At 55.5% G+C, this 27,969-nt stretch overlaps 1 protein-coding gene across 2 annotated transcripts; it reads left to right on the forward strand.

Moving 5' to 3' along the window:
* The first annotated feature begins 11,038 nt into the window (after nt 1–11,038).
* Nucleotides 11,039–27,328, forward strand: PNPLA3 (patatin like phospholipase domain containing 3). 2 transcript variants are annotated; one of them, XM_047866163.1, is made up of 9 exons: nt 11,039–11,313; nt 13,890–14,122; nt 15,723–15,788; nt 18,104–18,313; nt 19,147–19,207; nt 21,541–21,756; nt 23,381–23,513; nt 24,480–24,585; nt 25,012–27,328. In XM_047866163.1, exons 1-9 carry the CDS (start codon nt 11,127–11,129, stop codon nt 25,084–25,086), a joined length of 1,287 nt encoding a protein of 428 aa, XP_047722119.1. In that variant the 5' UTR covers nt 11,039–11,126; the 3' UTR covers nt 25,087–27,328. The 2 variants fall into 2 exon arrangements, with proteins under 2 accessions (XP_047722119.1, XP_047722120.1); XM_047866164.1 differs by having other exon boundaries at nt 24,480–24,558.
* Nucleotides 27,329–27,969: the final 641 nt, after the last annotated feature.

The raw sequence follows: 27,969 nt of genomic DNA on the forward strand, positions 1-27,969 counted from the left end.
GTCGTGTGGGGTCTCGTGCGGAGGCCTGAGGTCACCCGGACGCAGACGCCAAGCCCAGCCTGCCAAGGCCACGCAGACTTCCCGAGTGACCTGTAGGAGCCACACGCCCTGCCCACAGCGCCCTGGCCATCTGTGTGCTCACCCTGTGCATACAGTAGGTGGCCACACGAGCAGGCTGGTCCCACCGGCTCTCTGGGTAACAGGGCAGGTCCGTCTCATCTCAGGGCCATTTGCAGAGGCCGAGTCCAGCCAGAAATTCCACCCCAGCGTGGCCTCGGGTTACCTGATGCTCTTTGTGCCCTGTGTCTCCGATGCCCTAGTGTTTTCCGTCTGTGCCCTGCCCACTGGGTCAGCCTGGCTGCTTCCATTTCAGTGCCGCTGCCTTTTCTCCCAGAAAAGTGGGCCAGGCCCTCCCTCCCGCTCTGCTGGGCCCTTCTGGAAGCCTGTCTGGCTGCTGAAGGCCTTCCTCCCCGTGAGGCGCCATCCGGGAGGCACCAGAGCAAGGGGCATTGGGAGTCTGCAGTGGGTGCCGGTCCGTCTTCTGATTTTAGGTGGGCACGAGCTCTTAAAGCGGCTTTTCCTCCCCCTCTGCGGCCGCCTTTACGATTTCTCCAAAGGAATCTGCTTCCTTCATTACAAATGCCTCCAGGTCACTGTAAACAGATAGAAGAGGGTTGTTTTTTAATGCATTTTTTTAAGTTTATTTATTTATTCTTTTTGAGAGAGAGAGAGAGAGAGAGAATCCCAAGCGGGTGCAGCGCTGTCAGCTCAGAGCCCAACGCAGGGCGCGAACCCAGGAACAGCCTTGGATTTCAAGGCGGCTGTGGGCATCAGGAGCACCTTGGGGTGCCTTCCCCAAACCGCGTGGTCCCCGTGCTCCCCACCCCAACACACGCACACAGCTTCTGAAATGCCTGCCCCCACTTCTAACCGGGCCCGGCCCTGGTCACCTGCCGGGGCTGATGATCAGCACCAAGGTGAGCCCCGCGGATGCACTGAGGCAGGAGGGGGGCTTGACCTTGAGACTCTGGGGAGGTGGGGTGGAAGCCGGGGGTAGTGTCTCCCCAAGTCAGGAATGTCCTGTTCTCACCACTGGTCCGCACGCGGCCGGCCCCACCACCCCCTCAGTTCCCTGGCCCAGAGGTGAGCTGGCCCTGGCCTGGGACTCACTGCCCGGACTGAGGGTGTGCCGGGACCCGGTGCCAAGGCCACTGGGCATCGAGGGTGGTGGACTGTCCTGGGAAGCAAGACAGGCTGGCGTGGGGTCAGTGAGGACGAGGCCGGGACCAGAGCAGATGCTCCTCGCGCATTCATTTCTCAGAGTCACTGAGTCCCCTCGGCCTGCGCCAGGGCCGGTGCTGGGAACTCGGGACAGAGATGTAGACCAGCCCACCCGGGTCCCCTGCCTCCAGGGGACGAGCCAGGCAAGTAACATGTGTGGCTTCAAATCCATGAAAATGTCACTTCCTCTGGGAAGCCCTCCCCGATCCCCCTTCCTCCTCCCTAACTTAGGTGGCCCTTCTCCAGCGAAGAGGGGATCAGACTGCCTGGGTTTTCCAGGCCTGGCCCCACCTCCTGCTGGCCAAGGGCAAGTCACTCAGCCTCTAAGCCTGTTTCCTCATCTGTGAAAGGGGGGGGTCAGAACATGGCTTCCCTCACCGGCTTATTGTGAGCGTGAAACAAAATCTGGGTACCAATCCTAGCACAGTGCCTGTCACAGAGCACGCTCTCGATGGCTATTAATATTAGTATTAACATCAGTACTGCCCCAAGGAGTGACTGTTCCCCAGAGGGACGCGGTGAGGTGGCCCCAGCTCGCCAGAGGGCCACACCAGGCCCAGCCTGCCAATGTCCCAACGGGGAGGGGTAAAAATCCCAAGACAGCAAGGGGCTGGCCCCGAGTCCCAGGCTGCCTCTGGTTCTGCCGGGGTGGGGGCGGGGCGGGGGAGGCCCCAGGCCTGAGCTGAGCTGAACCCTCTGTTCCTGCACATCACAGAGCTTCTGTTTCGTATCAGCCTCGAGGGACAGACCTGGGCCGTGTGTCTTCAACGTCTTGGGGTCACAGACCCTTTAAGAGTTTGGTGGTGGTGGCCGTGGTCCTGAGCGATCCTCAGCCCCCACCCCGCAGGTCTACCCCCGATGCCACGCCCAGGACACCAGGTTCTCTCTCAGTGGGCATCCTCCTTGCTCCTCACCCCTGCTTCCAGACTGTCTCTCCTCCTTCATCCCTCCAATCCCCCGTGTTCGACTCAGGTGCCCACTTCACGGTTCATGCCCGAGCCTGCTGCTGCCGCCCCTGGACAGTCTCGTGCCCCTGGATGGACCCACTCGGGCCCCCCTTCCTGGGGACCACGGCATCCACGTTCCAGGCTCCCGGGCCCTAGAGTTCCGTAGATGGTCTTGCCCTCCACCCCTTTGTCAAACCCTCACGTGACCACCTCTGCTAACTGCTCGTCCCCCGGGGGACCCCGTTAGCATCCTCCCGTCCAAGGACCCACACCCGTTCCTCTGCAAGCCGCGTCCCCCCTCAGGGGAGCCGCAGCCACATCGGGACCCCCAGATCACTGACCCCACTGCAGCTTTGCCGCCCCCCACATCCCCTTTCTGGCTCTCGCATCCCTCTTCCCCCAGCTTACATTCTGTGGCCCACCCGTTAAAAGATACACGGAGGCAGATTAAAAACCGTAAGAGTTTATCTGAGCAAACGGACGTGAACCAGGGCGTGTCACACATGAAGTGGTTGGGAGCCAGGGACAGGACTTTCTAGAGGGGACAGAAGCACAGCAAGGACTTTATCACCTGGCTGTAACTTGGGCATTTGGCTAATTTGGGAAAGCCTGGTGGGCTGTTTGTGACGGATCGTCCTTAGGTTTTGGTTTCTTCTTTTTTTTTTAATATATATTTTTATTTTTTATTTTATTTTATTTCATTTTGTTTCCTTTCTTTCTTTCTTTCTTTCTTTCTTTCTTTCTTTTTTGCGAGAGAATGGGCACAAGTGAGCGAGGGGCGGGGGGTGGGGGGAGAGAGAGAATCCCATGCAGGCTCCGCACTGTCAGCACAGAGCTCGAACTCACCCAGCTCGGGGCTTGAACTCACGAACCATGAGATCATGAGCCGAAGTTGGGTGCTAAACCCACTGAGCTGCCCAGGTGCCCCGGGTTTTGACTTCTCCACCTTGAGGCGCTGCAGGCAGGACTGCTAAGACTTGAGGAGCCACCTCAGTCTGACGGCCTCGTGTTTAGTGAGCTGAACACACACGTGCCCCTTTCCTTACAAACACCTTCAGTCCTCCTCCCTCTCTCCCTCTGTCACGCCACCTGTAAAATTCCTAACCCTCTCCAGGGGTTCTACGCTTTCACAAGAGTGGGTGGAAGCTGCTGGAGAAGAGAACACAATCCCGCGGCCCCCTTTCAATGAACGGCCCTGGAGCTCGCGGGCTCAGGCCCTACACAGCCTTGCGAGCTTTGCAAGAACCTCTCCAGAAACCTCTCCGTTCCCGCCCGTACGTGCCTTCCTCGCCATCCACTCTCACCCAGTGACCTCATCGTCACAGAGACTATGTGCAATCCGGCCTCATGTTGACAATCCCCTGGGCCACACTCGGGCCCAATCCAAAGGGCCCTTTTGACGGCCGGCCCCGTCCAAAGTCAATTGCCTCTGGAAAGCTTCTTCCTCCCACTGGGTCCTTTTCTCCAAGAACCTGCCCAGCAACGTCCTCCTCCTCTTCTGTACAACGCAGCCCTCTCTCCTTGACCGTTCTCTCCTGCGTACAAAGGCAAGTTAACGCCAGCTCTTTATTTTATTTTTTATTATTTAAAAAAAGTTTTTAATGTTTATTCTTGAGAGAGAGAGAGAGAGAGACAGAGTGCGAGCGGAGGAGGGACAGAGAGAGAGGGGGACACAGAATCCAAAGTAGGCTCCAGGCTCCGAGCTGTCAGCACAGAGCCTGACGTGGGGCTGGAACCCACGAACAGGGACATCATGACCTGAGCCAAAGTCAGATGCTTAACCGACTGAGCCTCCCAGGCGCCCCCAACACCAGCTCTTTCAAAAAACCCCTCTTGGGGCGCCTGGGTGGCGCAGTCGGCTAAAGCGTCCGACTTCAGCCAGGTCACGATCACGCGGTCCATGAGTTTGAGCCCCGCGTCAGGCTCTGGGCTGATGGCTCAGGGCCTGGAGCCTGTTTCCGATTCTGTGTCTCCCTCTCTCTCTGCCCCTCCCCCGTTCATGCTCTGTCTCTCTCTGTCCCAAAAATAAATAAACGTTGAAAAAAAAATTAAAAAAAAAAACAACCCTCTTGACTGCCCTCCCTCCCTCCTTCTCCACTCCAGCTTCTTCAAGGAGCTGACTCCACCAGCTCTCCCCACGCTTTCCTCCCCCACCGTCCCCAACCGGTTTTTGTCCCATGTGCCAAGGCCACCTCCACGGTTCTTCTCTGTGACACCTGCTCTCTAGGCTGTCTCTCTCTTCCCTCCAGCACCTCCCCCCTCTATTACCCCTCCTGGACGGTCTCCTCTGGTGTCTGGGCTCTAACTACCACCTCTATACCCCAACCCCCCTGAAATCGTGTTAATCTGATATCTGTGTTGGGCTGTCCAGCAGGCTCGCGGGGCTCAGAGAGCTCAGCGCGCCAGACGCGGGACCCCCATTTGCCCTTCTGGATTCGCCTCCATCCACCAGCCAGGTCCACTCTTCTCTGCTGCCCAAGTAGCCCACCCACCCCTCCGTCGCCAGCTCCGGCCCCCTCGTGCAAACACCCCCTGAATAGCTGCCCGTGACTGGCCCCACCTCTTCCGGGGCCCCTGCCCTGCAGGCGGCCGACAACCCACCCCGACGGCCACCCCTTCTCAGAGGAAGGTTTTTCAACACGTGAGATGAAATTCGTGGAATTACACAGGAAACCACTTGGTTTTGAATCCAGTCATCAAAATCTGTTTTAATCGTGGCTATGATAGCAGATGTGCTTCTTTGTCCGTGCATTAAATAAGCTCTCACACCCGGGGTCTTCTCAGACACCAGGATTTCAAACCCACAAGCGTAAATATCATCTCAGATCCACAACTGCAATGCGATAAAAAAGATCGGTGACTTCCGTTAGGAACAAAGTCGCGGGTGATTCTATTTTTTTTTATTTGATTTTTTAAATGTTTATTTGTTTTTGAGAGACAGAGAGAGAGAAAGAGAGAGAGAGAGACAGCACGAGTGGGGAAGGGGCAGAGAGAGAGGGAGACACAGAATCCAAAACAGGCTCCAGGCTCCGAGGTGTCAGCACAGAGCCCAACATGGGGCAGAAACTCACAAACCGTGACATCATGACCTGAGCCAAGGTTGGATGCTTCACCGACTGAGCCACCCAGGTGCCCCTAGTTTAATTTTTTAAATGTTTATTTTTGAGAGAGAGACACACACAGAGTGCGAGCGAGGGGGGCACAGAAAGAGAGGGCCGGGTGTGGGGGGGACATAGAACCTGAAGCAGTCTCCAGGAGGGGCTTGAACTCACTTGAACTGAACTCACTCGAACTCCAGGAGGGGACTTGAACTGACACAGGGCTTGAACTCACGGACCGTGAGATCATGACCTGGCAGAAGTCGGACGCTTCACCGACCAAACCACCCAGGCGCCCCTAAAGTTGCAGGTAATTCTAATAACACTACCGTGGTTTGTTCCCTACGTTTGCGTGCGAAGGAAATACTACATTGCAGTTAGACGCAGTGAAAATGAAAAGGTACTTCTTTCCCGTCCAAGTTCACCAGCCTGCCGAGTTCCGCTAGGTGGCTCTCCCTGCTTTGTAAATAAGATTGCCACTCCCCTGCCTAAACCCTCAGCTTCTCTGTTGCAGCAGGTATCACATGGGGACTCCTACTGGTCCCCGAAGGCCCTTGGGCCCTTCCCCTAGATTCCGCCTCCTCCTCTCCTTATCTTCCTGCCTCCCCGCTTTGGAGACCTTTTGCCTGGTCTTAAACTTGCAACTTCGCTTACCCAATTCACCTGTCTCCCTCTGGCTGGCTCCCTCCCTCCCCTTGTCACAAGGCTCTTGCTTCTGATCCCATCTGTTCTGAGGGTACCCACACTCCAAGAAGGCTTCCCTGGCTCTCCCTCCCCGCCCCCCCCCCCCCGCAGCTAACAGTGTCTCGCCCCCCAGCCAGCGGCCCTCCACCACGTCCTCTTGCGTTAAGAAGAAATAACCAGCTCAAAATGGAGTCACTTGTGCTAAGCCCAGATCATCAAACAAAGACTTCATACCTGAGCTAATTTCAATTTCAGCCTCTCCCAGGAATATAGCCCTCAACCAGTTAACCCAGCATTACCTGCTCAGCAGTAGTGAGGTGATCTGCCCATTTGACAGGTTCCATTCCCCTTAAAAGGGCCCAGAAACAATGCATTCTTTGGTAACCATTTCCTTTATCTGCCCCCTGCTGCCTTTAAAAACCTTCTATCTGTGGGGCGCCTGGGTGGCTCAGTCGGTTAAGTGTTAAGCCTCTGACTTCAGCTCAGGTCACGATCTCTCGGTCTGTGAGTTCGAGCCCCGCATCGGGCTCTGCGATGACAGCTCAGAGCCTGGAGCCTGCTTTGCATTCTGGGTCTCCCTCTCTCTCTGCCCCTCCCCCACTCATGCTTGCTCGCTCTCTGTCAAAAATAAATAAACATTAAAAAAATGAAAAAAAAAACCCTCCTATCTGCTCCCCATGGCGTGTTGTTTCTGTTCGAGGACCCCAGTGTGAGTGAGCCCCGTTTACCCAGAGTGGTCTCCTGCCTCTGAGACCCCAACCTCGCAGCCCCCCTCTCCTCCCAGTGTCTCCTGGGATTGCCTGGCACTCAAATCCTGGTCTCTGGGTCGGCTTCCGGAAGAATCCGTCTAAGACCACACCTAGGCTACTAACGAATAGTGAAGAAAATGTGGAGGTCTGTGAGGTGGTTAAACTTGGAGGAGCGTCCGTGTGTAGCCAGGACAAGGGAAGGGAGGGCGCTTTAGCGTTCATTCCCTCATTCGTTCACTTATTCACTCAATAGACACCGCAAGGGGCTGGCTGGGGGGGGTCAGGCTGTGTGCATAGCATCATCTCTGGCAGGCGGGCAATGCTGATCGGCAGCCACGAAGCCTCTATGTGTGGCAGGGAACGTCCGTCTGACTTCCCCACGGCTCAGTGACTAGACCCTCGGTGTCGCCCAGGTCTCCCAGAGCTGATTCCATGCCCGGCCAACGGGGACTGTCCTATTCCCCAGGAGCCAGGACAATTGGGGGAATGCATGTATGACACAGGACTTCCCGGATCCCGTTCTGGGGACAGGGACACACCTGAAAATTATGTCATCCCTGAGGACCAGGGTTGAAGAGTGGGGTCCTGGGACCGGGATGGAGCAAGAGAGGTGTTTATTGGAGATGCGGGAGGGAATCACGTGAATGCATGCGCATACACGGAATGTACCGAAGGCGGGAGAAATCTCTTCTTCAGTTCCCGACTGGGACAGATTTGTGAGAGAAGCATAGTTATGCATTAATATAAGTAATGTGACACAGGAGGCTTCATATAGAAATGAAGACCCAAGGGCACTTGGGTGGCTCTGTCGGTTAAGCATCTGACTTTGGCTCAGGTCACGATCTCACGGCTCTTGGGTTCAAGCCCCGCATTGGGCTCTGCGATCACAGTGTGGAGCCTGCTTCGGATCCTCTGTCTCCCTCTCTCTGCCCCTCCCCTGCCTGTTCTCTCTCTCTCTCAAAAATAAATAAACATTAAAAACAACAACAACAACAACAAAGAAATGAATACCCAAAGGAAGGGTTCAACCTGAGCGTTTTAATGCTCAGTTTAACGAAGAGTGGAAAGTCGTGGAAAAATATGGGAGGACAAAGAGTAAGAGGTAAGTGTTGTGAACATGGCTGGAAACTTAGCAGGGCCCACTGGCTCAGATTCCTCTGTCCCCGAATCGTTGCAGACAAGCAGGCTCCTCTCCTCCGGGCATAGGGGAAGCCACCTCCCACGTGAGGGTCTGTGACCCGCTTCAGGGTGGGTCAGAGTCCCTGTAGCTGCCATTTCTCAGATTCCTTCAGCTGAAAATATTCACTACGCCAAGAAGCTATATTCTGGGGGTGTGTGTTCTGAACCCCATCGATACGTACAATGGACACTATTCGGCTTTAAAGAGGAAGGAGATTCTGACACCTGCATGATTGAAACTTGAGGACATGGTGTTCAGCGAAATAAGCCCGTCACAAATGGGCAGATGCTGTGTGATTCTGCTTCTTTGAGGTCCCTTGGGTATCAAATCCACAGAGACAGAAAATGAAATGGTGGGTGCCAGGGGCTGTGGGGAATGGAAGAGGGAAATGTTTAATGAGGCCAGAGTTTCTGTTCTATGGGATGAAAAAGTCCTAAAACGGACGGTGGTATTGGCTGCATACATTGTGAAGGTACTTAGTGCCACTGGGCTGTTAAAAAGTATTAAGGGGCGCCTGGGCAGTTCAGTCGGTTGAACATCCGACCAGCTCAGGTCATGATCTCACAGTTCATGGGGTGGAACCCTGCGCCGGGCTTTGTGCTGACGGTTCAGAGCTTGCTTCGGATTCTGTCTCCCTCTCTCTCGGCTCCTTCCCTGCTCTTGTGCACATGCTCTCTCTCTCTCTCTCTCAAAAATAAACATGAAAAATTTATTAAAATGGTAAATTTTATGCTTGGTACATTTCACTACAAAGAGAAAGAAGGAGGCATTGGAGGAGGAGGAGGGGAAGGAGAAAAGTGTGAATTTCAGCCAAAGCTCCGGAGGCTGAGCCCAGGGTGGGGACTGAGGGGGGTGAAGGGAGGCTGACGCTGGGCTGATCAGGGGAACGCCTTCCCTGAGGCCACTGGTGGCGTTAGAAAATGCTGAGCAAGGAATATGGAGGCAGAAGGGTCAGAAGCAAGTCAGGGGCACCAAGGGGAGCACAGAGAAAGGATCAGGACACCTGGTAGGTTGATAGAGAAGCCAAACCCTCAGGCTCAGTCCCCGGATGTTGGGGTTTCTTAACTGGGTGAAGGATGCCTGCCTTCATTTTGCCCAGCCCTGCAGGAGCAGGTGAGGGGACTGAGCGAGCACTGTCAGAGCAGACAACTCTGCGCTTTTGGTTCTGTGGAGGAAAGAACCCCCAGGGTCCACAGAACCCACCTGCTCCCCTTCACGGAGTTTCGGTGAAGTACAGCCAGTCTTCGTTATTCACAGTGGTTCTATCGCTGTGAATTATGCTTATGCTTAATCGGTGACCCCTGAATTGTTCTTATAGGAGATACAGGGTTGAGTTCCTCTGTGCCTCTGGTCGTTAACACTTTTGCCAACCCATCAATACAGAACCTTTAAGTTACGCGTGTTTTCCGTTTACAAACAGAAGTATATGCTATATAGAAATATCTATGTATCTAGATGACTCATTAATATTGAACTCAGAGCCACCACCAGCACTGTAACCTGTGCCTGGACGAATCGTATCTAATGCGGGTATTTTCTCTGCAAGGCACGCACAGCCTTCTCGGACTCGGGAACACCAGACAGCCCTTCAGCATCGTGTGTGGAGCCATTGTAGATAGCAATATCAGCAACAAAAAGCACAAAAATGTGAAATCCATCCATGAATCAGCAGGCCACAAGAAGAACACCTGTTTACAACAGAGGAGTTGAAACAAGAAGGTTGGACATCGCCCTGTCTGACCCCAGCTGGGAAGGAGCACATTGAGCAATTCTCTGCCCTGTTCCCAGCTCCCCACTCCCACGGGCACAGGCTCAGCAAAGCAGGGGATGTCTCGGGCTCAGGAAGGTTTGTGGGTGGGGAGGTCATGCGCAATCCACATGTCCAGGCGCTTCACAAGTGGTATTTTGATATTTTTTTCACGTTTATTTATTTTTGAGAGAGAGACAGAGAGAGACAGAGCAGGAGCCGGGTAGGGGCAGAGACAGAGGGAGACACAGAATCCCAAGCAGGCTCCGGGCTCTGAGCTGTCAGCACAGAGCCCGATGCGGGGCTCGAACCCACAAACGGTGAGATCATGACCTGAGCCAAAGTCCCATGCTTAACTGGCTGAGCCACCCAGGCGCCCCCACGAGTGATATCTTGAATCCTGACAGGAAGCCTGTCATTTTCAGATGAGGACACTGAGGCACAGAAAGGGAGGGGTGACCTGATTCCAAAGCCCACACTCCTTGTAGTCCACACCCCGTCTGTAGAGACGGGAGGAGGTTTCTCTGTCCACATCGACAGGGAAGTAAGATGGCCCGGGAGACCCAGACTTCTGGCTCCGGACAGATGCCTAACCTCCCTGCACAGGCTGCTGTGGAAATGCTCTGTGCAGGGCACAAGGGTCAGGGGGCATTTTGGGCACTTCCTAAAGATGCCCGCAAACTCCCTCGTTCCTGCACTGCCCACCCCCCAGCACCGGTTATCCCCAACTTCAACTTATCCATGACACGGTGGAACGGAAACCTCATGTCAGTACCACTCAAGGAAAAACCTCTACCACTTGCCAGGAAGTGAAGGCATCACACAAAAAACAAGCAAGCAAGCAAACAAACAAAAACGGCAGGAAAATCAAGCAAAGACCTTCAACTCTGTTGAGACGCTGGTGCCTGCTGGAGGTTCGCGGTCCCGCGTGAAAAGGGAAAAGATAGTATCACAGGATCCCAAGGAGCTAAGAGGGCGACTGCTACCTGTCGCTGACTTAAGGGATGGGAAGGAACGGAAAGGGAGCGGTTTCTCTCCAGGACGTGCACGGCCACTTGGGGATGGAAAATTTCCCTCCTCCGCAGACCTGGGGGCAAGGTCCTCTTCTCTTCTCCGCCCCCGCCCTGCCTCCCGAGCCAAGACCTAGGATTGCCCCCTCCCCCTCCCCCTCCCCTCCCCCTCCCCTCCCCCTCCCCTCCCCCTCCCCTCCCCCTCCCCTCCCCTAGCGCTCTGGCGGCCCCTCATTTGCATGGCCCGAGGGGGCGGGGCTGCCGGGCTGACGTCACGCAGGGGCTGCTTGAGCCGCGGCGTGGAGGCCGCCCCGGGAGCGCGCGCGGGCGCCGGCGGTGCAGGACGGACCGCGGTCCCGGACCTGGACGTCCGTCCGCGGCGCGCGCGGACCCGAGAGCCCCAGCGCCGGGCTCCCGGAGCGCCGCCGCTATGTACGACCCCAGGCGCGACTGGAGCCTGTCCTTCTCGGGCTGCGGCTTCCTGGGCTTCTACCACATCGGGGTGACAAGCTGCCTGAGCGAGCGCGCCCCGCACCTCCTCCGCGACGCGCGCATGTTTTTCGGCTCCTCGGCCGGGGCGCTGCACTGCGTCACTTTCCTGGCTGGGATCCCCCTAGGTATGTCCCGGGCCGCCGCCGCGGCTCCGCGCGGGGACGGGTCGCGGGGCGCCCGGTGGAGCTGACATTGGACGCGGACACCGCGGGGTGCATCCCCGGGGCCCCTGCCCGGACAGAGGCTTCCTCCGAAGTGTCCTCTCGCCCTGCGCCGGCGGGTGGCTCACTCGCCAGCCTGGGAGGGGGACGCGCCTGGGGTTGGCTGCCGTGGGCGTGGGAATGCCCCACCCCAACCCCGCCCTGGCTCCCGGGCTTGCGGGAAGCCCTTCGCCCCGGGACTGAGAGTGGGCTCATCTGGAGCGACGCGGAGGAGCGAGCAGGACCGGGGATGGGGCGTCGAGGGTGGAGCTGGCCCCTATGGTCCCCATCAGCTCACAAAGCGTTGGGCGATTTGCCCTGGGTCCGGAGCAGGGCGGGCCTGTCCCCAGGAGCAGGGCGTTGGCCTCTGACCCAGGGTGGGAGCCTTCTTCGCTCTGGCGACTACAGGGATTGGGGACATCCCCCCTCCGCTCCACCTCCTGGGGGCTGGATAGCCTTTCAGGGGGAGGACAACCCTCCAGAGTTTTCCTGAGCAGGTTTGCTGATTTGAGGTTAAAGGGACAAGGCGGGGTGGGGCGCATGTTTTGTGTGTGTGTGTGTGTGTGTGTGTGTGTGTGTGTGTATTGGGGGAGTGCTAGGTATCGTTCCTAGGGGCTGGGGTAGATCCCTGGACATCCCCCAAGCCATCCTTCCACCCACCCCCACCCTGCTCAGTGCCGCTGGAAATGAGGTCCTGTGCATTTGAATCTTGTGCTAATGAAACATCTGTGCATGTGGGTAGTTGGGGGAGGGACAGATGTGGAGCTTGTGCCCAGCTGGGCCAAACTAGGGTGTGGCCTGGGGTTCTGAGCCAGCGGACAGGACCTGGGACTGGTGGCAGCTAGAGCTGTTGGCACCCAGAGATCCCCAGACCGGAAGACCGTGCACCTCACTGGCCCCTGCTCAACTTCCTTAGCAGTTTTTTCTTTGCCTTTCCTGGGAATGGGGACTGTTAGACTCCACCAGCAGGGAATGACTTTGATCCCGGTGGCCAGGAATCCCCTGCAATTAGATAGGATCAGTGAGCAGACCTTGGGCTGACTGGGAGGTGGGGATTAGGAGAGAGGCCCCAGCTGGCTTCTCCACTGACAGGGAGGGGAGCAAAGGGCAGGAATTGTGGCCTCAGGGAGGATTCGTGTGGCCACATAGCCAGTCTGCGCACTCTGGGCTTCGGGGGTGATAAAAGACGGCCTTTGTGTGTCAAGGCGGCCTGTGCTGACTCTAGTATAGAGAGGGTTCCTAACTGGCAGAGGACAGGTGCAGTCCTGGTCTGTGCCCTGTAGAACAGGGGGAGGCTTGGGGACCACCAGATCCTTGGAAAGTGGGGTCTGGAGGTTTGGGCAGGAGCCCTGCTTTAACCTCCTGTCTCATTTGGGGACCACTGAGGAAAGTTTCCTAGGGCTGCAACTTGGAAAGAGCTCCCGTGAGTGCTTCTAAGCCAGGTGCTTGGCAGGAGAGGCGGGCAGAATGTGCCAGCTGTGTGCAACTTTGCCCCTTCCACCTGGGCTCCGTGGGGCCACACGTGTCGGGAGAGTTGAGTTGAGGTCAGAGGTGGGCCAAGACGGGCTGGCTTATGTCTGTCCTTCCGCATCTCAGGATTTGTGACCCAGGGGTCAGGGTGGGGACTCGTGGTCCTGCCGTGCCAGTGCCGTGCAAATCAGCCAGAGCGGTCCAGGCCGCTGAGTGAGGCTGGACGGAGCACGAATGTGGCCCATGCCCACTGGACAGCGGTAATCCTGGTGTCAGAGCCTGAAGATTAAATCTAGTCCTTCACGAGGAGCCTTCTCTGGGTTGAGTACCTTACAGATGGTAGTGTATCTAATCCCCTCTGTCCCCAAAGTGAAAACGTGCACAATCTGAGACGGAGAGAGGCAGTGAAGCGACTTTCTGAGGTCGCTCGGCTAGTAGGAGCTGGAGGCAGGCTTCGCACTGGGGCCCCAGCCTGCACTGATTCTCTGCTTCCTGCAGTGTTAGGTAGGTCCTTTGTGCTGACGCTCCCTTCCTGAGGAGTTCCCGCTTCGGGCTTTGGGGGCGTGTAGGTGAGAGCGAGGTCCCCTGGGCCTCTGCGGGCCTGTTCCCGTGGCGGGGAACCTGGGCCCACAGTGTCCAATAGAAAGACAGTGCAGCTGCGTGTGGCGTGTAACATTTTCCTAGTCGCCGAGCTGAAAAAAAGCGAAAGATACAATTGAAATTAAAATGTCATTCATCCCAAAACAGCCAGCCTATCATTTTCATTTTTACAGCCAATCGATATAAAAACATTATTAATGACATATTTTATTAGATTTTTTTTTTTTGTATGAAACCTTTGAATTCCAGTGCGTCGTGTATACATCTCGGATTGGACTGAGCCGCATCGGAAGGGCTCCGTAGCCGCCTGTGGCTGCCGTATTCGTGCAGGACTGGAAAACGGTTGGCAGCTTCCTTGCCGCCTGGTTTCTGGTCACTGCCATCTCCACGGGGCACCATCCTTTGTATATTTGTGTCTTGCCGCCCCCCAGACAAGATCATGCATGTGCTCATGGGCCTCGTCTGTGCTGCCAGGAGACGGAACATTGGCATCTTCCATCCGTCCTTCCGTGTGACTAGCTACATTCGAGAACATCTCCACAGACACCTGCCAGCCAACGTCCACACACTCGTCTCTGGCAGAATGTGCATCTCACTCACCAGAGTGTCTGATGGGGAAAGTGTGCTGGTGTCTGATTTTCAGTCCAAAGACGAAGTTGTGGATGTAAGCAGTTTGCTTCCCCGGGGGATTGTCCAGTAAGAAAAGCGATTTCACTTTGGCTGCAACCCAGAGAGGGCTGTCATAGGCCACTGGCCTCGTTTCTTAAGACGCAGGGGAACTGGATGAGGGGGGATGCTGGTTGGCTTCCTGCCCCCATGGTGACGTTAACTGGGTGTGCCTCCGGTGGTCGGGTCCTAGCATAGGTGAACCTTGGATGCCCGCAGTCAGTTTCAGTTTCAAATACCACCTCCCCCCCTTCAAGACGTGGCTCGTGACCACGTCTTCCAAGGATCCCGATCCCCATGATGTGTGTTCCGCGATGAGCACATGTGGAGTAAGGTCCCACGAGGGTGGGATTACTCACCTCTGGCCTAAGGGTCTAGCTCGGAGAAGATCGCTTACGGTATCAAAATCCCGTTTATTTATTTATTTTTCTTTTCTTTATTAAAAAAAATTTTTTTTAATGTTTATTTATGTTTTGAGAGAGACAGAGACAGAACGCGAGTGGGTTAGAGGCAGAGAGAGAGGGAGACACAGAATCCAAAGCAGGCTCCAGGCTCTGAGTTGTCAGCACAGAGCCTGGCGCAGGCCTTGAACTCACGAGCTGTGAGATCGTGACCTGAGCCGGAGTCGGTCGCTCAACCGACTGAGCCACCCAGGCGCCCCTGTTTGTTTTTCTCTTAAATGTTTATTTATTTTTGAGAGAGACAAAGCGTGAGCAGGGGAGGGGCAGAGAGAGAGGGAGACACAGAACCCGAAGCAGGTTCCAGGCTCTGAGCCGTCAGCACGGAGCCCGACGTGGGGCTCGAACCCATGAACTGTGAGACCATGACCTGAGCTGAAGTCGGATGCTTCACTGACTGAGCCACCCAGGCGCCCCTCAAAATCCCGTTTAATTTGGCTGATGCCTTTGACGAGAGTTACTCGGACTATATTGCACTTAATATGCCCCATAGGAGCCAGCAGCCTGGCACGTGTAACCAGTAGCATCTCAGCAGCCAGGATCAACCTCTGTTTAGCCTTGGTTCCAGAAGCCTTGTCTAGATAGCCTGCACTGGCCCGTGCTCGCAGGAGCCGGATTGTCTCAGGGGGTCGGTCCTGCTTCCCGCCCCATGGCTCCATGCTACTCAGTGTGCTGGTTGGACCCCCAGCATCAGCAGCACCTAGAAGCCTGTTCCGATGGTAGGTTCTCGGGTGCCTCCAGCCTGCTACGTCAGAATCCTGGGGTAGGCCGTGGAGCGTGTGGGCGGCATGCTTTCCATGTGATTCTAAGGAAGGTCAGCATTTGCAAAGCCCCTGTCTGGTGTCTTCCCTGTCAGTCAGCGACGCTGGGTCCCGTCTGCGAGGGCCCCGTACGGCTCTCTCCCGTGGGGAAAGGGACAGGAAGTTGATACCCACAGTGTTTTAGGAGCTTATCCTTAGGCCTGAAATAGAAGTGTGAGGGTTTGTTTGTTACCTATTCAGCTCGTTCATGAAAGCACCCCATCTCCAAAGAGCACTCTAGGCTTGCTTCTCTGTTCATTTGAAGAAGGCTCATGCTGGCCCAGGGGAATCGAAGACAGGCTGTTCTGGCCTGTAATTTCACTTCTTCTTGTCTCCTCAGGCCTTGGTTTGTTCCTCCTTCATCCCTTTCTACTGTGGCCTAATCCCTCCTTCCTTCAGAGGCGTGGTGAGTCTGCTTTGGTTTTGTTTTTTTTGTTTTTAATTTTTTTTAATGTTTATTTGTTTTTGAGAGGGAGACAGAGCATGAGCAGGGGAGGGGCAGAGAGAGGGGGAGACACAGATTCCAAAGGAGCTCCAGGCTCTGAGCTGTCAGCACAGAGCCCAACGCGGGGCTCAAACTCACGGACCGTGAGCTCATGACCTAAACTGAAGTCAGACGCTTAAGCGACTGAGCCTCCCGGGCACCCCGAGTCTGCTTTTATTTATTTATTTATTTATTTTTTAATGTGTATTTATTTTTGAGACAGAGAGAGACAGAGCATGAACGGTGGAGGGGCAGAGAGAGAGGGAGACACAGACTGGGAAGCAGGCTCCAGGCTCCGAGCCGTCAGCCCAGAGCCCGACGTGGGGCTCGAACTCACGGACCGCGAGATCATGACCTGAGCCGAAGTCGGACGCTTAAGCGACTGAGCCTCCCAGGCGCCCCGAGTCTGCTTTTAAACTAACTGTACGGCTCCTGCCTGCAGAGCACTTGCTTCAGGCAGCCTGGGACCCGTCCCCAAATGCAGAGTCTTTTGCTCTCTTGGCCTTTCAGACAGAGGTTCCCTAGCCATAGCCCCCTTCTAGGCTGCCCAGGGAAACAAAACCACCTTCATGTAGAATTAATTATCTGGCTACCTGGAAGGTAAGCTGATTCACTTAATCTTTGCCAGAGCACCAAGGATAGGTCCCCGGTGCCCCGGTTAAAGTATAAGATGCTTAAGGGTCTGTTACTTGCTTAAGGTAGTGCTTTATTCTCAGGGCTGGAGGGTTTCAGCCCACTGTGGGTCAGATTCTGCCCTTTGCGGCCCATGGCTTTGGGCAGAAGCTGCCAACAGGGCTTTCGATTTGGTTCCATTCCACAAGTATGTGTTTTGGCCCATTGCTGAGCCCTACTTGGGATGGGGAAACACAGGCCGAGCTCTCTGTTCTGCAGGCATATATATGGTTTTTTTTTTAACTATTTTTTTAATGTTTATTTTTGAGAGAGACAGAGAGAGAGACAGAGAGAGAGAGAGAGAGAGAGAGAGAGAGAGACAGAGCACAAGTGGGGGAGGGGCAGAGAGAGAGAGGGAGACACAGAATCCGAAACAGGCTCCAGGCTCTGAGCTGTCAGCACAGAGCCCGACGCGGGGCTCGAACTCACGGACCGTGAGATCGTGACCTGAGCCGAAGTCGGACGCTTAACCCACCGAGCCACCCAGGCGCCCCAATATGTTAGTTTTTTTAATGTGTATTGATTTTTGAGAGAGAGAGACAGAGTGCAAGTGGGGGAGGGGCAGAGAGAGAGGGAGACACAGAATCGGAAGCAGGCTCCAGGCCCCGAGCCGTCAGCACAGGGCCTGAGGCGGGGCTTGAACTCACAAATCGTGAGATCATGACCTGAGCCGAAGTCTGCGCTCAGCCGACTGAGCGCCACGGGTGCCCCTAAGGCGAGCATGTCTTCATGCTTAAGATGTGGCTGAGCATGGGCCGTTCTCTGTACTCGTTTAGGCCTCGGGAAGGACTGGCTGGGGAGTCTTCGGGCTATGATGCTTGAAGGCCTTCCTCTGTGGGCACAGACAGCTGAGCTGCGATGGCCTTGGATTTGGGAATCATTCTAGACTTCACTTCGATGGGTGCAGACTTTGTCCAAATTGTACCAAAACCTGCCTATGCCAGCGTAAAGTTGTGGGAGGATATGGACGTAGGGAAATTGATGCCCACAGTAGCTGATCCCAGATGCCACTAGGCCGTGGATACAAAAAATGTTTTTCTGGCTGCCTTGATCCCAGGTTCACGGCCATCTAGATCTCCAAAGCTCCTCAAGGTGCTCGTTCTGATTTTCCAAGCAGCAAGAGGGGTCTGGAATCTAACCGATGACCCCTGTCACTTTCACGGCAGGGTCTACATCATACTCTGTCTCCAGCGCACACAGAGCTCCTGCCCAAACAGATCCCTTTCATGCAAATTATATGGGCACACCTAGAGGTGGCCTCCTGGGCTTCAGACTTGGCCAGCACGATGTGGGCTGGGCTCCAGCCTCTGTCCGCCTCGTCGCCGGGCACTTTTTGTGCAGTGCACAAACTACACAACAGGATATAGCAATCCTGAGTGCCAGCCTAGAGCCTGGTCTGGCATAGAAATGTTCAATGAGGATTTGTTGATGGAAAGTTTCCAGAACCTTGTCTTCTCACCATACCAGCCTGAGGCTCTGAGAGGCCTCTCCCCATAATCTGAAATACACATAAAACACCAGCCCGGAGTTTCTGACGCTAGGTCCTTTTTTCTTCCCCATAAAAGCGATACGTGGATGGAGGAATAACTAACAACATCCCCTTCTTTGATTCCAAAACGACCATCACCGTGTCCCCCTTCTTTGGGGAGTATGATATCTGCCCTAAAGTCAAGTCCACAAACTTTCTTCACGTGGAATTAACCAAGCTCAGTTTGCGCCTCTGCCCGGAGAATGTCTACCTTCTAATACGAGCGTTATTTCCTCCAGATCTCAAGGTGAGTTGGGGGCTGTGTGTTTTGGGGGTGCAGCTCTTCTCTGCTTCCCCATTTGCCGGGATATCTACCAATGGCTCTTTCCACAAACGGAATCAGATCCCTCCCCTCCCTCCCCTCCCCCCAGTGAAAAGGAACTCGGGGAAGAGTGTCCGTCCTGGGAGCTCAGTGCTGCCCCACTCTGACCACTGGAATCACCTGGGAAGATTTAAACAGCCCTGTAGCTCAGATCCCACCTCCAAGGGGCTCTGATTCTTATCTCCAAGTGTGGTCAAGAACCACACCACATTTGGTGGTTTAATCTTTCTCGATTGTTGTAGGAGGTTTCTTCTCCCTAATATTAAAACAAACAAGCAAAAAACAAAAACAGAAAACCAAAACGTAATGGTGCTCTGGGGAGAAGGAAGGCTGTGTGTAGGCTGTTGTGTGGACTGCGTGTGTTCCAGGCGACAAGGGGAGGCTGGACCTTGGTTTGCATGTGTGGTTTGTATTCAGAGGAGTAGAGACGGCTGCCGTTAACTGTCCCAGTGACAGCTGGAACGGGCCCCGGTATTTGTCAGGGTGGAGGCTGGTCTTGGGACGGAGGGGGCCCGGAGAAACCAGCCCCCGTCATGCTGGGCCACCAGCAAAGGCTCCACGGAGGGGATGTCCTCTGAGCCCAGCCTTGCATGAAAGTGGAACTTGGGCTTTTTCAGAGCACGGAGCCCTTTGTCCAGCGTCTCTGGGGCTGTGCTGGGCCATTGAGCAGCTCGGAGTGGGGAGGGTTCTTCCGTTTGTCTCGGGAGCCTTCGGAATGGCCCCCTCCACTGCAGTGACCTTACTCGATGTGTTGCCAGGTGCTTGGAGAGATATGCCTTCGCGGGTATTTAGACGCCACCAGATTCCTGGAAGAGAATGGTATGTATGGGCGAGGTGGGGGGCAGACGTGACCTTCTAACAAGCTTTTCGTTAGCAGTCAGCAGCTGGAGGTTGGGGTTAGGTAGAAACGCGGGGCTGAGGGTCTTCACTTCGCAGCTTGCTTACCCCGCATGTTAGCTCTGTGAGAGAGGAAATCTTTGTCCCATTTTATAAAGGGGGAGATGGATGTGAGCCAGGGGCCACACTGCACTCACTGAGCGGCAGGGCTGGGGCCGGGACACCGGGTGTCACAGTTCCAGGGCTCTCTCCCTCCTTAGTGCCACCTGTCTGAACCGTTCTGTTCGTTTTTCTTTTCTGCTCAAACTATTTTGAACGTTTCGGTAAACGAGAGGAAGTTAAGCAAGGTGTCCGGCCCTGAGCCCCAAGTTGTCTCCAGCCAGGTGTGGGTCACACCCACGAGGTCAGCTGACGTCCTTTGTGGGACAGTTCCTGCCTCTGGGTCATCTGGCTGGTCTGGGCTGTGGGAGTTGGGCTCTCGCAATATTAGATGTATTTGGAGCTATTTTTCTTGAATACTAAACGTTGGTTCCTGGGGCGCCTGGGTGGCTCAGTCAGTTGAGCGTCCGACTTCGGCTCAGGCCGTGATCTCACAGTTGGCGAGTTGGAGCCCAGCGTCAGGCTCACCACTGGCAGTGCAGAGCCGCCTTCGGGTCCTCGGTTCCTCTGTCTCCCTCTCTCTCTGCCTTTGCCCCGCTTGCGCCCTCTTTAAAAAAATAAAAATAATAAAAGTACGTATGTTTTCTGTATGGCTTCTCGGAATTAGTCTTTGGCCAAGACCAAGGAGAAGTCATGGTTAAAAGGACATACACGTATCTGTCCGCTCCAGAAAGCGTTGACTGTATACCTTCTAGGTGCCAAGCTGTTGGCTCTGTGCCAGGGATGCCACAGTGAATAGGCAGATGTGGCCCCTGCCCTCCTAGAGCTTAGTCTGGTGGTCAGGTGGGCAGATAAGTAAACGGAAGGATGACGTGTGCCGAGTGCCCTGATAGGAAGATACAGGATGCTGTAGGATCACGCAGGAGGGATCTGCGTGGCCTGGGGGAAGGCATGGCTTCAGGAAGATGTCAATCATGTTGCAACTCTGGGATGGATGGGAGCATCCTACGCGCGGGGACACGAATAGGAGGCTTGCAGACCACAGAGAGCATGGTTGGTTGGAGGATGGGAAGAAGGCGCACGTAGCTGGAGTGGCAGGGGGTGGGGGACGCTGAGAGGTGGGCAGAGAAGGGGGAGGGGCAGGGCTGGACCTGGCTGACTCCTGACGCCTGCAGCCGTAGGGAGCCACTGAGGGCTGCTGAAGCAGGAGTGAGGGAGGTCAGCAGAGGGCTTTGGCTGCAGGTGGAGGGGGCAAGATGCTGGTCTCTGGGGGACTGGCGAGGCCTGAGGGGACAGGGCTCAAAGATGACCAGTTAGAGATTCAGGAAGGGGAAGAATCTGGAACGAAGTCCCGGGTCCTGGCTTTAGCAGCCCGGGCAGGGGATGCTCTGTCCCCCGGTTCAGGGCTCTCAGGAGGGGGAGGGAACGTGTTCTTTGGGAAGGGTGGCCTGCTCCTTGCGGGCCGGGTGGGTGTGCAGTGCCCCAGGGACATTTTTGGCCACTTGTGCTGGAGGCAGTTGATGTCAGGGCCCAAAGTGCTGGAGAGCCGTCTGGGCTGGGGACGGAAGTTGGAGGGAACCTGGGAATCGGTGACAGGAGCAGACCCCTTAGGCTCGCACTCAGGTGATTCAGTGACTTTCCTAACTCGCTGACTTTGGACAAACCACCTCCCTCCCAGGGCCTCTGTTTCTCCATCTGTAGCAAAGGGAGTTTGGATTAAGAATGCCCAGGTTGGAGTCTTGGTAATTCCAAAGCCTGGCCTTTGCAGCTTCTGTGCTGGGTTTGAGTCTAAAGATCTAAGTGGGGCCCTCAGGCAGGCTGGCCTGGGTAGGGGTTGTCCTCTGGGAACAGATTATTATGAAGTTCCTAACTCAGGGCCCACAACACAGGCTTAGCCGGTGGTTCAGTCGTTACCCGTTAATTAGAATTCCTGTTTTACCTTCATGCCCCCTCGTGTGGCTGTGGAGCCCACACAGCTAGTGGGTGATCAAGCCAGAGCCGGCCAAACTCACATCTCTCTGGCTTCAAAGCCCCACCCTTCTTTCTCCCTGGCAGGGAACGCCTGCCCTCGTGGATCCCCGCCTCGCCTCGTAGTTGGCTGGCAACAGGCCTACGGCCCGTGGCTTTGCCCCCACGTCATTCTGTGGGTGGGTGTGTGAGCAGTGACCCCGGCCGCCCAAGTTCACCTGGTGCCTGGTTTCCCGCACCCTTGGTAGGCATCTGCAGCGGGCCTTGGCCGGGCCCGAGTTTATCTCCAGAAGAGTGGGGCTTCCTCGTGCCCCCCTTGGAACACACGAGGCCGGGGTCTCCCCCGAGGGCGGCTGCCTGGGGGACGAAGATGGAGGGAGATGAGCTGCTGGACCACCTGCGTGTCAGCATCCTGCCCTGGGACGAGAGCATCCTGGAGACCCTGCCGCCCAGGCTCACCACAGGTGCCGGCAGCTCGGGTGGCGGGGGTGGCAGGCGGTGTCGTTTCCCGTGACAGCGACCCAAGGGGCTTCTTTTCTGTGTGTTGTGGAGGAAGGTGACCCGGCCCTGCAGGAGATGGAGAGGGCGGGGTGTGGGGGCCCCGTTCCTGGTGCAGGCCCATCACCCCCCTCGGGCACTTTGCTCAGTCTCTCTTCCCGTGGGGTCATGGCCAGAGGGAAGCTGACTCCAGCTGTTTTGAGTACCAGGCACACTGGATTTCCAGGGGCCACGGGGGTGGGTCTGTTGTTTCAGAACCGCTCTTTGCCTGCCCACCCGTCTCAAAGCCTTCTTTCTTGAGGATCCCCCGCCCCGGTGTTTCCCTGCCTCCCCAACAATGTTGAATCTCCGTTGGGTGGTGATATTTTGTTTTTAAGTTTTTTTAATGTTTTTATTTATTTTTGAGACAGAGACAGAGCACGAGTGGGGGAAGGGCAGAGAGAGAGGGAGACGCAGAATCCAAAGCAGGCTCCAGGCTCCGAGCTGTCAGCACAGACCCCGACACGGGGCTCGAGCTCACAGGCTGTGAGATCGTGACCTGAGCTGAAGTCGGACGCCCAACCGACTGAGCCACCCAGGTACCCCAAGTGGTGATCTATTTTTATCACATCATCAACTATTAGGTGGACAGGAGTGCACACGCCAGCTTCAGATCAGGCACTTGGGGAAATTCAAAGACGGACGGGACATCATCCCTTGCCCCAAGGCACCAACACCCCTACTGTGATAACCGTGCAAGCCAGCAGCTGCCTGGGTTAACGTGATCTGAGGTGTCGGGAGGTCATTACAAAAGGGTGACAGCAGGTGGCTTAGTAGGTTAAGTGTCTGACTCTTGCTTTTAGCTCGGGTTATGATCTTGTGGTTTCAGGAGTTCTGGGATCTGCGCCGGCAGCACGGAGCCTGCTTGGGATTCTCTCTCTCTCCGTCTCTCTCCCCCTCCCCCACCCGTACCGCTTCTGTGTCTCTCAAAATAAATAAACAAATTCAAACAAACAAAAAAAAGAGGGGAGGGGTAGCAGGCCAGAGGGTTCCAGGCCGAAGGAAGCAGAGTGCGGCTGTAGGTCCAAAGAAAAGTTCATAAAGTCGATGGGGTATTTGGGAAGTTTGTGTATCCCACCAAAACTAGCTATTGTTAAAAATGTTTTTAATGCTTATTTATTTTTGAGAGAGAGAGACAGAGAGACAGACAGACGAAGTGTGAGCAGGGGAGGGGCAGAGATAGGGGAAGACACAGAATCCGAAGCAGGCTCCAGGCTCCAAGCTGCCAGCACAGAGCCCGAAGCAGGACTCGAACCCATGAACTGTGAGGTCATGACCTGAGCCGAAGTCGGACGCTCAACCGACTGAGCCACCCAAGCGCCCCTAAAAATGGTTCTCATTTAAAAGAGAGTTGTTCGTTGGGAACCCTTTGTCCTGTGGGCTATCGAAGGGCTCTTCTGGGCTTGCTCCCCGTTGGATCTCATTTGTGAATGCGTGTGATTCTTTGTCCGCCAGGATTTACGTATTTCACAGAAATTCCAAGCACTAGCTGGACAAGGTGGTTTGGTGTTCACACTGGTGGGAGGCACGCCTCCAAATTGTATTTTTCAGCTCTGAGTGAAGCAATTAAAAGCCGGCAGAGATGCATGAGCAGGATTTGCAACTCCTTGCCAGTTAAGATCTTGTCCTTTGCGATGCTGCCTTGTACGTTGCCCGTGGAATCTGCCGTTGCTGTGGTCCAGAGGTGAGCGTTTTTGTGTGGCTTTGTGCCTTCCTCCCTGGTTGGCTGCAGATGGGGAGAATCCACGTGAGCGTCTTCCCCCATGGCCTGGCTCCTGGTAGAGCGGGATGGAGCTCCCTGTCTGTAAGGAGCACCCCGAAAGGTGCCTCACTTTTCTCGATGAAGAGCCCCCCTCTTTTCTTGATGCTTTTCTCGTTTGCTCCCTCTTGTAGGTCTGCGCTTTTCATTTGGGGATTTTATTCCTGGTGTGTCGGGAGGGCATGAGGCAGACTCTTGAATTCAGGGTATTTGTGTCACGTCTGCTTTCTTCAGATTCACGTTGGCGTTTACGGTCTTTTTAAGGGGGCTGGTCGGCATGGCCTTCCGTCCACCTTTTAGAGGCCAGACCCCCCTTCAGAATCCAGCTCAGTCCTCTTGTCCTTGGTGAACCTGTCCAGATCCCTTCCCTGCTCTACTGAATTAGCCGTCTGCTCCCCGACACCTCTGCCCTGGGGTGGGGTCTGATCAGGCGTTTACAAAGCCCACCACACGGGTCCTTTTGGCGACCTGGGCGTCAGGGGTCGGGGGAGTCTGCTGGGCTCGAACACAACCCTGGGCTACCTTGGCTACGAGATTTTCTGCGTAAGCTACAGCGGGCACCTTGCCCCAAGGGGGAAGCCTGGCAAACCAGGCCCTTTTTCTTTTATTTCCACGTGTACCCCTTGAGCTTTCTGGAGCCCAGAAAGCAAGCCCAGAGTGACCTAACTTTGCTCTGGGGCTTTTACGTCGGTTTGTCTTTGGTTGACCGTCCCTAATCCACCTCCTGGGATTGATCAGATTAGAATTAGGAGTGCCTCTGGCGGTTTACCTGGACAAAGGGCATGGTGGTAAGATACCCGCCTTCCGTTTTGGTTTTGTGTTTGTTTGGGCTCGTTTTCATGCGGATACGTGTGTGTGTTTTGTGTCTGTGTCTTGTTTTTATCCCTGCAGACTGGTGATGTGGCTTCCAGATATTCCTGAGGACATCCGGTGGCTACAGTGGATCACCTTGCACACGTGTTCTCGAGTGGTGACGCATCTCTTCCCCACGCGCCAGGTAGATGATTTGGTTGTGGGTGTGTGGGTCTGGCGGGCACCCCTTTCATCTGGAAGTGGGGGTGTGCGTGCCTAGTCACGTAGATTCTCGTCGGACCTCAGACTTGCCGGTCAGAAGGAGGAGGCCCGGGGATGGCACGCGGTGCAGGCTGGTGGGTGAGCTGGTCTGTGTGAGGAAACTGATGGGCTCTGTTGTGCCCGTGGGCATCCAGTGGGAAGTGTCCAGGTGGCTGGGAGGGCCACAGGCTTAGAATCCCAGGATGGTGACATCACCCCAGCACGGAAGCGTGGGGGACGCCGTGGCTTTGGACACCACCACCCGGAGGCGCCCGGAGCGTGCATGGTGGGGTGCTCAGCTTTGGCTGGTGGTGTCCCTCCATCCTTGCCGAGACTGAAGACCTGAGTTAGTGTCCTTCATGTGTTTCAGACCCCAGGTACCGGCAAGCAGCCAGCGGCCTTCCCCGGGGAACATGAGGGCGTTTCTAGCCTCCTGGCTCCCTAGAGGACCTGCACACCTGTGGACGTCCAGTAGGGGCCAAGCCGCTCAGCAGCGCCACCCTCCTGTCCGGCCTGGCCTTTTGGGGCTGGGGTTGGGCAAGACCCCCTACTTCCCTACCCTCCGAGGGCAGATGACTTTCTGAGTCATTTGAGGAGACAAGTTTAGGACGTCCTCTCATAGATGCTAGGCCTTTCTGATCTTTGCATGGGTACTTGCACGCTGGCGTCTAATGCTCCAGTGTCTGTGACACGTGGGGTCCTGCCTCTGTGCCGAATTTACAGATTGTTGAAACCCAAAGCGATGTACCGTGTTTACGAAAAGCCAGGCTCAGGCTAAGCTACTTTAGGGTGTGTGTGTGGTGGTCGGGAGCATAAGGAAGTCTGATATGTAAGTTCCTGTGTCTGTTAGCTCATCTGGCTGGGAAATGCAAACGGGAAGCCCGGTGGGGAGGGGCATTGCCAATCCGTCTTGTAGCCCTCCCAGCGCAGGGTTCCTCACACAGCCGGTGTCGTGACAGGTGGTGGGAGACTTGTGGCTGGGGGCTGGGCTGCCCGTTGTGCAGTCTTGGGGGCTGCAAGGAAGAGAAACGTGATCCCATCTCCCATAGAGGAGGTGGTCAGTGGGGGGCGGTGCGGGGGGCAGCCTTCTCCAGGGAGGGCGCTGCTGGTCATGGCCATTAAAAGGCGGTAACTGACTTACGTTTTGGAACACTTTTTTGCCCTAGCCTAAATATGTGATAAGAGTTTTGCATAAAATATACAGGAATCTTATTATCTGTTGCATTATAGGTTATGTGAATCAGTGAGGTGTTAGCAAGCCTTAGGAAAAATCCGGTGCACAGACAGGCATCCCGGGCCCCCAGGCAGGAACCCAGCACAACAGAAGGGGCTTGTGGTCTGCGCCCCTTTTTCCTCAATGGCCCCTTCCCGCTTCTGTACTCCCAGAGCCTCAACAGAGACAAAGAGACAGGGACCTACCTTCTCCCCAGGTGTGGTTTGTCAGCAAGGACAGAGTAATGTGACTCAAGGTGAAACGTGCTGTTTTCATCTATGCATTCGAGTGGAACAGAAAAGACACCGTTCAGCTCAAAATCCTCAGCATCAGCTCACAAAGCCGCAGCCGTCACCTGTGCTGTGTAAGCACGTTGCAGCTGAAGAACCAGCAGGTTCAGACGGAGCACTTCCTTGCAAACACATCCCCTTGAAAAGAGAATGTGGTTCTAGGAACAGCCTCTGTGTGAGCCTTGAGCTGCCATGAGATTGGGACCTCCCAGGCAGGCTCCTTGTGAACATTCGGGGCCACCGCCCAGCGCACGGAACCCCGCTTTGTGGCTCCTTGCTGGGTCCTTGTGTCTCCAGGATGTGGGCACCAAGGCTCCTGTTCTGAGAGCGCTTTGCCCTCTCAGTGAGGCAAGGGCTCGTGAGCGGGAGGTTCTCCCCGCCTCTTGAGCCCCAGAGCAAGGCACTGTCCCCCTTGCTGAGCTGGCCTGGGGGTAGGAGAGGCCGGGTCCACACCCACCTGGGCAATTTGGGGCATACCCTCGCGCCTTGCCCTGAGCCCCCGATTCTCAAGTTTCCCGATCACCGCAACTGTTAACGGCTGGTAGAATATGACATGCAACTTACTTTCTTCCTACTTTTTTGAAATGGTTCAACCTCCTGAAAATGAACACGTGTTTTATCATTTTTAGAAAATGTGTGCTAAGACAAAGGAGGATAATGCTCTTTTAGAAATGGCCAGGGCTCCACTCACCACCTGTGCCTTAAATGCCACCCCACTCGCACCCCCCACAGGCCCTCACCTCTCCGGCACTGCTGAGGGTTCTTCTCAGCGCGGAAGCACATTCTGAAGTTCCTACCACCTTAGCAAACGAACCCCTTCCTCCTTATGTGGTACATTTGTGCTCTGGAATTTTCCACTGTCAGGAACCATCCCTGTGTAGTCTACTGAATGCCAGGGAGCCACAGTCTTTGTTTGGGGAACAGATAATGAAACTTGGTGCAGAGCATGAACCTAGTCTTGGTTTAACCATGACAACAGCAACAGCGACAACAAAAGGTGTGCACGTGGGTCTATGGAGAAAAGACTGAAAGCATCTTCACCAGAAGCACTGACAGTAGTGATCATTATGCTGTTATCCGTAATCGTAGTTTATTTGTTGCACTTGTGTTTTGCAAATTTCTATGGTAAATACTTATCACTTCCACTGGAAAAGATCTCCTAATAAATGTGATGTTGAAACGTTTTCCGTCGTGTCTGCGTCCTTTCCCAGAAGCCCTGCTTTCGTTTTCTTCCCTTGAGCCCCTTCAAATGCCCCCCCCCCTCCCCCAGGTTTATGGCCCCGCCAGCCAGGTGGTCTCCACATGGACCCTATCCTAGACACTGGCCCAGACACTCCCCTAGAGTCCCTCTCCTTCTGGGACCCCAGACTGTCCTGAGTGCTGGGCTTGTCCCCAGGGTTCAGCCTTGCCTGCTGTACTGAGAGTTCACAGCTGCATCTGGGGACCTCACCTTGAGGGAACCCCCCCCCCCCCCCCCGTCTCTGAGCCCACCTGGCCACCTTCACTGGCTATTCCTCGGCTACTCACCAGTATAACCCTCCAGTGCACAACTGCCCTGTGCCTGTCAGATTCCAAGTCACCTGAGCTGGGCACCAGAGACTCCTTGAACCTATTCTCCCCTGCCCCCTCCAGCTGGTCCCAATCTTGCTGGACTATGGAACCCAGCCTCTTGTCCTGAGCCTACTCACTGGAGCCCATGCCCGGCCGGTGCCATGTGGGGCCACACGCTCCCGCGAAGCGCCAAGGCTCACCTCCCCTGACCTCGGGAGTAGCCTGGATCCAGGTCGGAGCCTGCTTCCCTCTGGCTGCCTGCCCGGATCCTAAC

Source organism: Prionailurus viverrinus, chromosome B4 (assembly GCF_022837055.1).
Source record: "Prionailurus viverrinus isolate Anna chromosome B4, UM_Priviv_1.0, whole genome shotgun sequence".
In the NCBI taxonomy this organism is placed as follows: domain Eukaryota; kingdom Metazoa; phylum Chordata; class Mammalia; order Carnivora; family Felidae; genus Prionailurus; species Prionailurus viverrinus.